This window comes from Salarias fasciatus, chromosome 5, assembly GCF_902148845.1.
Source record: "Salarias fasciatus chromosome 5, fSalaFa1.1, whole genome shotgun sequence".
Classification (NCBI taxonomy): Eukaryota; Metazoa; Chordata; class Actinopteri; order Blenniiformes; family Blenniidae; genus Salarias; species Salarias fasciatus.
Genome location: NC_043749.1, coordinates 14291825 through 14303473, shown reverse-complemented (window position 1 = coordinate 14303473; position 11649 = coordinate 14291825). Strand labels below are relative to the sequence as shown.

The 11649-nt window shown below is 42.3% G+C and overlaps 2 protein-coding genes across 2 annotated transcripts in view; one reads left to right on the top strand and one right to left on the bottom strand.

Moving 5' to 3' along the window:
• Positions 1-2629: 2629 nt before the first annotated feature.
• On the bottom strand, positions 2630-8753 carry LOC115389048 (MICOS complex subunit Mic10). The gene is made up of 4 exons (XM_030092413.1): positions 8627-8753; positions 3063-3110; positions 2881-2990; positions 2630-2791 (listed from the first exon to the last, which is right to left on the bottom strand). Exons 1-4 carry the CDS (start codon positions 8685-8687, stop codon positions 2783-2785), a joined length of 228 nt encoding a protein of 75 aa, XP_029948273.1. The 5' UTR covers positions 8688-8753; the 3' UTR covers positions 2630-2782.
• Positions 8754-10522: 1769 nt separating this feature from the next.
• Positions 10523-11649, top strand: part of capzb (capping actin protein of muscle Z-line subunit beta) — a 12578-nt gene continuing 11451 nt past the window's right edge. The window contains exon 1 of the mRNA XM_030092397.1: positions 10523-10765. Within this exon, the coding sequence (XP_029948257.1) occupies positions 10763-10765 (3 nt within the window). The 5' untranslated portion in view covers positions 10523-10762. The remainder of the gene's footprint in view (positions 10766-11649) is intronic.

Sequence of the window (11649 nt, the reverse complement as noted above, 5' to 3'; positions counted from 1 at the left end):
CGGGGTTAAAAGGCGCGGCTGAGACGCACGCGGACGTCCCGCTGCGCCGTTTCTGGAGACCCGGAGGGAGGTCTGGAAAGGTTTCTGCTCCAGGAGCGATCACATTCACTGAACAAATGCGCAAATATGACAAGATCACACAGAAAGGGTACATATTTAGTGCCATGCACGTACATCTGGCATTGCTTTAACAGCATATGGTTTGAGATCTTATAATTCAAGCATTAATAATTGTAAAATATTGCAGCACAAGTGGGAAACAGATGTGATCAATGACTTTTTTCTTCTTTCATTCAACAGGGACAGTATGCTGTTGAAATGAAATGAATTGCCGGTTTACTAACCAGAAGCTCATGACAATTTGATTTATTTGAAGTCTCTAAATGTGTTTGTGGTGAAACTACAGACGGACATGAGCGCGTGATTTACTGAGGAGGCATGAAGTTCATTGGTGTTTTTTTTTTCTTTTTTTTTTTTTTTTTTGCAGACCTTGGAATACGTTCTCCTTAAAAATGTAATTTAAAAGGGATCAAGAGGATAGGTCCACCTCTTGGACTTTGGGAAATAATGCTCAAATATTTTGGTTTGAAATACCAATGTTTTTTTTCCCCTATTTTGTTGGACCAGCATTGATTGAAGAAGACAGTATTCTGATCTAACAACAGGACTGTTTTTATCTGCATGTACCTCACTCGTGCATTTTAGTATATACAGCTAAAATGTATCAGAAATTAAAGCACAGAGTCATAAAGACTGATGAAGATATGTTTGTGATTGTCATATCATTATTATTATTTTTTTTTTTACAAAAATAGCTAGAAAACAAATAATTTAATAAAAGATCACAACAGTCAGAGGCAACAGGAGGCTGGAAAGTGGAGTGCTACATGTAGGAAATAGAGGGCAAGCAGTCAGGAGCAAGGCTGGGCAAAAAATAAAAGAGCATATTAACAAAGCCAGAGGCAGAGGTTCACCATCAGGGTTAAAATCACGTATAAAAACTACAGGGATTTTTCAGAAAACTGTGAAATTGAGCAGGATTTATCAAAGACTGCCTCCAGACGTTGGGAGAGGAGAGGGTGGAACGACCTGCCCGCAGTCCTGACCTCAACTCTATTTAACTCCTGTGGGATCAGCTTGGACGTGCTGTCATTGGCTGACAAATGCTTGTTGAAGACATGGATCTATCCCACAGCAGTGTGTGAGCGAGCTGGTGGTCACCATCAGGCGTGCCAGGCGGCGTTGGGCCCGTTCGGTTCCTCCACATCCTACCTAAGATCTTCTTTAGGAGGGATTTGCTTATGCTCCATTTATTCTATGCGAGAACCTTGAAGGTCAAGAATATGATCAGCAAATTGCAAAATCATCTGGTTTTGCATTTCATTCCAGATATTCACCCATCCTGACCTCACTGTTGTGATTGGCTGGGACTTGTGATCATGAATCATCACGGAGGATTTCGCACAGCCCCGGTCTTTTCAGTTGTGGTTTACCAGTTACACCTCAGGTGTGTCAGCAGCCACCCGCCGCTTTTCACACACTCACGTCCCATTCGCCGGAGCACTCTTGCTCACAGGTGTTCAGCCTGGCTCGCGTCCATAAGCACCCCTATCGGTTTCATGCTTCGCTTGCAAACAAATATTTTAATGGACGGGGGATGAGTGACATGGCTTAATTTCTGACAGGGTTCCTCTGTGCCAGATGCGCCGCAGTAAACCAGGGCCCAAGAAACTGGCTTTTTGGACGCCTACTTTGATTCCATTGTGCGCAGGAATGTATACGATTACACTGCATAGAAAACTCCTAGTGTGACGAAGAGGGAAAACATGGCGGCGCATGCAGCAGCGTTTCCTATGATGTGAAAGTTTACATGTGTTATGTTCAGATGTGCAAAGTGCAGAGCTCACCTGTTAGTAATAAGAGCGTGCTCACAGTCCAGAAATGGCATTTCTCTGCATTCCACAGATTCTGCTTCCCCGGGGGGCTGGATAAACATGTGCGCGTGCACACACACTCACACACACACATCCTCTTCTCTCATAGAAAAAAAGCCCATGCAACCACACATAAGTGATCAATCACATTCAGAACAATCTTGCCAAGCAGACAGCTAACGAATGTACTAAACTGAACAGACTCTTCCTGGTTTATAGACGTCAATATTTTATTTTTTTGAAAGAAAACAGTCACGGTTATCAGCTCAATTAACTGAAACCGGGACTACAAAGCATGCCGTACAATGTTTGGTTTGACAAAAATAAACTTTTTATTTCTGTCTTGCTTGCTATGGGTCGGTCCATCTGCATGACAAGAAACCAAAGTTCATGAATAAGAACAACACAGGCCGACAGTCTGTATGCAAGTTCATGTCACACACACGAATTGAAACATTTATTTCAAAGTTTCTTTGTTCTTACACGGACTGCGCTTTCTTTATTCCATCATTCAGAGCAACTTTTCATCCTCCCACTCAGTAAAGAGGGCTGCAGATGCTGAACCTGGCCCTCATTCCAAAACAGCAGGAGTTCAAGTCTCCCAGCTCATTAACACACAAAATTACCTCCCACCCCCAAACCACATTTCATTCTTCTCCAACATTCACTCAAGAATAACACAGAGGGGAGAGAAACTTCTCCACAATGGCTTTATTAAATATACATCTAATAATACCTTTTCAAAGACGCAATGTGGACATTATTGGATATTAGTGCCAGGGCAGCAACAAGTGGCTAAAAAAAAATAACAACACAAAAAACAGAGAAGAAGCTTCTTCCATTCTTCATTACTGCTCCTGGAATGTAACAAAGAAAACATTTCAGCATGGCGTGCCCGTGTGTCATAAAACTTGCACACAACAACAATTTACGGCCGCTCGTTCACCTTCACCATGCGGCCATGGATCAGGTACGGCGACCTGAAGTCATGCTGGCAGTTGGTGTATCCCATTCCCAGTCCCAAGCCCGAACCGAAGGACACGGGCCACGTGCGGCCTGGAAGATCAAAACCATTACAATCGCCTCGCCTTGAGGAGCGTCGATTACAGAAAAGCGGTGGCTACTTACGTTTGAAGAACAGGACGGAAAACACGATGCCAACACCGAGGCCTGTCACTGCAAGAAGAAATAAAGAGACTGTGAGAGACCATAATAAGCCATAAATTCAGCTTATTTGATGTCGGTGGTGAGGTAATGATCCCGGCTGACGCAGTACTAAAACAAACTGGCACAGATGTAAATCTGTCGAAATGAGGTCAGTGGGGTGCTGCGCGAGCGGATGAACAGCACGGCCGAGAAAGACTTGCTCATTATGAGAGAGGAGCTGAGAGGGGTAAGAAAAACAAAACAAATCTGAAAACATCCAGGTAAGGGGGGGGGGGGGCCTGAAGAGTGATGACAGTGTCCACGAGGCAGAGGGCATCAGAGGTCAGAGGTCAGCCGGTGACGTCTGAGACCAGGGGCGATCGGGAAAACCCAGCCAGCGCCGCGATCGGCAATAATCGGTGGAAGTTGAGAAAGATTCTGAGGAGGAATGTGTTTGTGCGTTCTAGCTTCACCTCGCTGCAGGCCAGGCCACACCCAACAGCAGGCCAGCCAGCACACAAAACACATAAAAACAGCCATTTGGGCCCCTCCGACTCCTAATTGGATTCAGAGAGCTATGCAGCATGACCAACGTGTCTGAACCAGAACCTTCAGACTGTTCTCCATTACACAATTTAAAATGTCAAACAAGACCACAAAAGACGCCACACATCCTCATTATCAGAGCACATCAACAATAAATATTTCCTTGCCGCCACTTCAAGCAAAGACTCGGTTAAATCAAGGATTCTCCCTGCGCTTCAAGCCCGGTCCTTTGCTCTGCAGCCAGAGTATTTCCGAAGCCTCTGACTTTCTGCTGACAGTAACGCTCGAGCAAAATATGAAAGCAGATCAATATCTGTTGTTGGCGTCTCTTCTTTTGTCGGGCCATCTCCAGAAGAGGCGGATTATGATAAAAAAAACATTTAGAGCAGGAGGAGAATATAAACTATTTCACCCACAGGCCTGAAAATGCTCAGGCAGAAAATGAAACCCAGAGGTGCTCGATTCCTTCGCTTCGCTCTGATTCAATTTAGCTTTTTGGTTGGTTTTTTTTTTTTTTTTTTCCTCCATAAATTAATAAAGTTCCATCAGAGATTTTGAATAAAACTTTTGCAAACAATTTTTGCTCATCACTGATGTAACTGCAGAGTTGGGTTTTTTTTTAAGCTTTCAGTGTTTCAGTGAGGCCACAAAGTGGAGCAGTGGTTGACGCTCCTCCCTCACACCGAGAAAACCTCTGGTTTGAATCCAGGCTTGGGGGTCTTTGGAGAGTTTTCTTTCTGTGTCGTTGGGCTTCCTCCAACAATCCCAAACAATGTGTTAGAGGTAATTGGTGACTACTACTACTTACAAGAAAAAAATCCTCTAAGTGTAACATGAACTTGTGGCCGGCGGCCGCTGTGTTTGACTTGTAAGGGTCTGGTGACCTGATCGGGGTCATTTCAGCCTTTTCATGAAGTCAGCTGGGATTTGTTTCATCGCCCCTCAAGCTGGAATTGGATGAAGCATTATAAGAGATCAATGGATGTGAAATAACATCATGACAGTCATTACTGTGTAAATAGCTTATATAGCTTAACAAGATAGAGTGCAGCACGTTTCTTTCCATTCGTAAATTTGTGCGTCTCAACAACACAGTGGGTTTTTATGGTTCAGTCTAACTTTTAATGCTAAATATTTCAGCATCTTCTGGATTTGATGCCATAAATCTTTTTCACTGATAGAACTAGTGCACTAAAGTCTGTGGTATTGAGTGTACAATACATCCAACCACAGTTTGTTTTCCAACAGACATTCAGGCCCTTTTTGGAACAGTCTGAACTCCCCCTGGCTCTGACAGAAGCACTGAACATGGCAGACGCAGCTCCTTAACGTCACAATGTGAGCACAGTCATTTCAGGTGGACAGCATGGCCGGGGCCTTTCATACTTGTGAATACAAAACATGGCTAAACAATATTGTGGGCACAGACTGCTAGAAATACAAATATCGCTTGTGATTATTAAATGTGATGCAAAAGGAAAACAACTAATGACAAAAAAAAAAAGATCTAAATTAGAACCAATAGCAGGTCACAGGAGAACGTATTCTTGTGAGCAGTTTAGTAGTTCGGGTCAGTTGTGACACTGCCGGGCTCTAAGAAAACGCTCTGTAAACACCAGAGAGAGGAGAGATGATGTGATGCTTGACATGATGCCTTTATTGGTCATCCCTCTCTTCAAACGGCCGGCCTCCGACAGTAAACAGCTGCCGGTCGCGAGCACAGCTGCAGCCGCTGCGCTTGGCAGCGGCGGGCGAGTGTGCGGCTGGGTTTGTGGTCGGACCGCTCGTGTCGCAGACATGCTGACATGGAGTTCAAGGAAACAGAAGCTTCAATACGACACTCGGCCGGCCAAACCATCACTGCCTGGACACAAAAACTGCACGTAGCTCGTGTTACGACCGTCAAGACCTCCTGTCCTAGCAACCAAAACAATAGCAACGGTGTTGCAATCGGCAGAGGTCACAGTGAGGACTGGGTGGACTGCTTATCCTTAGGCAACAGTAAAGTTGGTAAGCGACCAATTGTAAAAGTCCCATTTCCTAGTTGGGAGCATTCACTGGACAACAAGAACCTGCAGACAAGTTGGTCCAACAACGATCTGCAGACAAATGACAAACAAGGTTGTGCTCACAAGTATAGAATAATTCAGATGAAATTATGTTTGAAAAGACAATATCATTATCACAGGGTGTTTGACAGCCTCCAGATGTAACGTTCCCTCCACTAAGAGTTTTTCTGTGGATTAGAAGAATCCAAAAGGGCAGGTTTTGTTTCGTAGCTGTTTTTTTTTTTAAACAATTTGGCAACTAAGAAGGTTTTCAGATTTTGTATGTAAAAGCTGCAAAACTCACGATGTGAGTGAAATATGAGTCGACAGGCCAAGGATTCATCCCAAATCTTTTTTTTTCCGGCCAGTTTTCATGAACGCCATGTTGCCTCTGATGGCTGTTGATCATTAATGGTTAGTCTCAAAAGCATTGTTTAGCTGTTCCTCAAATTAAAAACCACACTTCCAATAAACACAGTTGTTTTGCTTTATCAAGAGGATGTTGCTGATTGTCTCCTTCCGCAGGACCAGCCCACATAAAACCAGTTTCTCATTACGTTACAAAAAGAGAGAGAGAGATGGACATGACCTCAATCAGGGTCTTTTCATTTTTATCACTACTCAGTAAAAATATGACCTTTAACTATGTTTAGAGAGCTCCAAGTCTGTCTGCATGGTCTTCTTTTGTTGAGCAGTGTTTTCCTTCTGCAGTGTCTTCAGAGGGTTTTGCCACATAATCTGAACTCGTGGAACATCTCTAGATCTCATTTCATGATGACTGGAATGCCTCAAAATAAATTATATATTGCACGAAACCCGAAATAAATATTTGGAACTTACAGCACAGCTTCTCCGAGACCCCCTGAGCAGAACATGTGCTGCTGGGTTTCTTTGGCTACCAGAGACACCTTGGCACAGCTGGCAGTTTGCTTCACTGAGCTCAAAGAAATGCCACAATGCACATGTTTTCCCTCACAGCGAGGAACACATGTTATTGCACCAAAAGTTGACGTCATTCAATTTCTTTTGGGACAGACTGTTTGCCATTTTAAGTATTTGAGCATTAGATCAACACTAAGCCAAATACCACAAATAAACGTAATCTGAAACAACACTCTGCGGAGACGCTGCAAAGCGATCTGTTCAGAGCTGTAAAGATCATGCTGTTCCATCAGCGCTGAGGGCAAGAAATCTACATTTATACAGTTTAATACAGCTGTCTCACAGACAAATGATCATTGACTTATGCCGTTATTTAAGTGGTAGTTTTAACAGTTATAAACATGCGTGCTGTGAAATGTTCCAGGACATCTTTTATTTATTCAATACTCTGTTTGGCTGCTCCATTTCACGGGGCTCAGCTCAACAAATCGCTGCAACTTGCATCATACACTTGGGCTGGTTTTTAAGCTGAATATCCATCCTGCCACAACCAGAAATAAAGGACAAGACGTCTACATCCTGTTCTTTCTGTTAATCATGACTGAATATCAAAGTGCGTCAGTGTTTTCTGTGTGTAAAATATGAAATGTAAAATGTTTTCTTTAAAAAAAAAAACAGCTATGTAATACTACCATGGAGGTGTATGATTTTCTCAGTTTTTAATTCTGCAACAGAGGACACTGTCATTAGGAACCACCTTCATGTAGTCCGACTGCATGAACAGACAGAAGCATCTGAGCCAGATTACAGCCACAGATAGATTATATTTAGTTAGTTCTACAACTTCTCTGCAGATTCCCCTCATAAATGCGTGCAAAGGCACCTTGTGAATGTTTTTAAAGATAATATAGTGGTCATCACATCAAATAACTGATCTTGTCTTTGGTCACCTTGCAGTCTGTGAAAAAGTGAATGAACATATAAACCTTCTCTGTTAAAAGCATTGCTACTACAGTTTTCATTCATCTTGCTATAAAAATATTTTTCCTTGCACTCCCCTGTTATAGGGGTCGTCACAGCACGCCATTGCAACTTGAATGAAGACTTGGTCAGTTTTTATACAAGATGCTCTTTCTGGAGCTGAACCAAACTCACCACACTGAAAGTCAAATAGAATAAGTTATTTCAATAAAGTCTTTTCAGGAAATATTTTGTCATAGTGACATTGCTATGATTTAGTTTAAAATATTTTTTAACAAAATTATTAAAACATTTTTTTTAAGTAAAAGCAAATATTTCACTGTGCACTTTCTTTTAAAAACGTGTGCTTGTGTGGAAAAATGGACAGATGGTGTGGAGCTGATTTCTTCTTCAGATAGAAACAGAGAATAAAAAATCCGAACCTTGAACATTATAGGCTTTATTAAGCAGTCGGTTAACACTGCGCTGGATTAAATCTCTACTGCATGCTTTTCATAACTGAAACCAGCTTGATGAAATACAAATCACATTTCAATTACTAGTAGCTTCAGTTTACATAAGAACCCCTCATACTCCTACAAGTACAGGAACCTTTGCATTTTTGTCCATCTCTTTATATGCGTGTGTCAAAAAATATAACACTTTTTTTTTTGGATAAAACATGACTATTATAATCTCTGCTACCAAATCAAAGTTAAAGAGTTATTTATGAGTTGTGTGTTAATCACAGATTATTATATTATTATATACCAGAGGAATTATTTGCAGGCAGCTCACACTGTATAATCTATTAGAGACACCAAATGTGACTTTATTTCTAAATTGGACTCAAAACACGAAGACTAACTTATATACAACCTCAATACGTATTTATCTGAGATATATCCTTTAATCATTGACATAAAATGTGGTTTTATGCAGCATTCACTTTGACCTCAGTGAGACTCGGCTGTTACAGGTCAGGCGCTTGAAAAGGGGCTCGTCTGCAGCCTTGACCCGCCGCACGCCTCCCCGACGGGCTGCGACCTGCTGCTGAGGGTCTAATGACGACCTGCAGGCACTACAACAAAGGTACGGACAGAAAATCACCTGTTTTCACGGCAGTATCAGCCAAGCACCGGTCCCATTTCCGTCCGTGGTCCTCCGCCATGTTTGCCGCTGTCAAGAAGGACTCGCGAAATATCGCGAGACTATAGTGACGTCACGTGAGCTTCAGTTCATCGCGGTGCCAAAAGAACTGAAAATGTCTCTTATGCGACTATTATTAGAATTTGTTTGCTCTGTTACAAATAAAAGTGCTGTAAAACTGTAAATAAAAATCTAAAGTAAGTTTCTCAAAACCACAACTGAAAATATCATTTACTTTTAACAGCATTTAATTTGATGCAATGCATATCTACAGCAAATAAAATTCTTAAAACAATGTTTCTGCATTTGCAGTTTATAATTATTGTAGTGCTGTATTTTAATCTGGTTTTATTCCACTGATTCTGTTTGTTCAGATGTACAGTATGCTCCATTACATTCTTTTTGTATGAATTTAAAGCACTTTGGCTTTATTGGATCAACTGATTGAAGAAAGTAGAGATTAAAATATGGTTTTAGTAGAAATAAAGCAGCAATTCCCTATTTTGAGTTCCTGTTATGAAAGTGTCTGTCAAGTTGATAATACTGAAACATGTATGCAAATGTATGCAAAGCCTTCATGCAAACTCACCATTTTCTTTTATCCTCTGTTTTGTTTCATGTGGTATTTTCTGCAGTGAAAGAGTCCAGCATATTTCTACTGAGACTGACCTTTCTGGCTTGTAAGAAAATTCTCTTCCTCTATTGAGACTCTAACAGACGGGACACTGGAAGTCAAAGTGCAGCTGCCCACACACAGTCAACAGTATGCAGATGTTGAACTGGTTCACATAGAAGTTTCCTGTATGTGAGTAAAACAGGATGTATAAGCACAGATCTTAGAAAGCACTTTTGTGTCACTTTATGAGAACCTTACATGGCTATATCTAATTTTAAAAAAGAAAATATGCAAGTGAACTTTTTTAAAACTGCATTTTGATAAACCATTGCAAATGTAAACAACAGTTTCAAGTCATACACTGCCAAGGATGATTAGCAGACTCCTTAAATTTATAGCACATATAATTTAACCTTTAAATGACACTTTATTTCTGCAGAAACTTTTGTTTCCAAGAACAAAGTACATAGAAGTGCATCAAAGACAGAACAATTAACAAACACTGTAAAACCAATGTGATGGAAAACATTTCTGTAAAAGACTGGCTTTAAGGAAGGAGTTAAAGAATCCAGTCAAGCTGCTATCCAAACAAATGCAAAAGTCTAAACTTTTCCCTTAGCATGGGCACTGACAGGACACTTCAGACTGTGTGAAGATGTGGCATTGCAGGTGATTCATCCTGCAGACATAAGTCTCCAAAATCAACACTGAGACCTCTGTCTTCCTTCTCCTTGTCTTATCTCAAAGCCCTATAGCTGGTTTTCAACTCAAAGTTCTGCCACCTCTTCATAATCAATAACAACATTCCTATAATGTTAAATATCATTAGGTCTTCGCAATGGTACAAATTCATTTCCCAAATATACAAATCAATATTGCTGAATTATTGTAATTTTTCCCCTCGGTGTTTACATCACACTTTGTGCAATTAGCTTGTCACATTCAAGCTCCTCATCTTCATTTTTAGGCTGATTTCTTCAGGAGTCAACAGGATTCTAACCCTAACCCCCGCCACAAGAAGAACAAGACTTATAACACGACTATAAAATGATTGTTATGATTGTTTGTGCCGGTTCAGAGGTTTAGGGGAGCTCCATCAGTGCGCTGCTGCCCTCTCTGACTGCATGCTTCCTGCACCACTCCTCTCTTTCCATACTTGGCAATGCCTTTCTCGCTCCTTCGCTATTGGCTGCGGCGGAGGGAGCCCGGAGTGACCCGGACATGCAACCGGGGCCCGCTGTGACTGCTGCAGCCGCCTTCCTGTAGCCCGGTTGAGGAAGTGAATTTCGCTGACAGGGCTGGGTTCACAGCAGAGAGGGAGAGGCGAACAAAACATCTTCCGCGGGGGGACCGAAAAAAAAGAACAACAACAACATCAAAACAAGAGACGAGCGGAGCCGATCTGATCGATCCAAGCGCAGCTAAGGCGTACAGTCATCGGATAAACCGAGCTCCCCCGCCCCGCCGAGACAGCCGTAGACATGGTAAGGGCCGCGGGAGAACTGCTACCGGAGACGGGCTGAGAGGGTTTTTGGTGGGGCTGCTGCTAGCGGAGCTAGCGGATGCTAAAGCTAGGCTAACGCTGGCTGAAGTCTCCGGCCGGTAACCCGAGAGCAGGGTATAAATCACCGGGGCATTTCTGACCCGCTGCTAGCTAAAGTTCACCGGAGCTGTTGGATGAAGAATGAATTAGCTCCGTGCTAACGGCTAGCCAGCGGCTCCTTCCTGCAGAGTTAGCTGCGGCTAGCCGCCAGTCGTGCTACCTGCTCCGTAGGAGCAAAGTTAGCACAGGATGTTTTGGATTTGACACAAGTTTGTTAATAGTAATGGCGAGGAGTCCTAATATAACACACATACACACACGCACGCACGGTCCTCCAGTCGTGCACACACACTCACACACATGGTAAAATAGCCAAGCTGCTGGTTGGTGTGTAGCTAAAATAAGACTCCTCGCTCCTCATTTTCCAACCATGACAAGCTGTCAGCCTTCCCTGAGCTCCCCCTGCCAAGGCAGGCTGATCAGCAGGACATGTTTCAGCAATTAACGTTCACTCTGCAGTTTTAGTGTCACACTGTCACTGCTGCTCCACAGAATAAATAATCTGAAGAAGGTAGTCAATTATAAATATACAGTTGAATCTAAAAATAGAAGCTGCTTGAAGATCCTGTATGTGTGAAGAGACTACTGTTTCTTTAGATGCATATCAGTGTCTCCTACAGGGTTTCTTAGACCTCAGTTTGACCTCCTCAGAGAGTCAACACACACTGTGCACCAGAAGTAAATTATCTGTCTTCAAAAGTAATTTTCATCTTTCTGGTGGACTTTTTCTGAAGCAATGCGATAAAAAGTAACCATTAAGTGCTG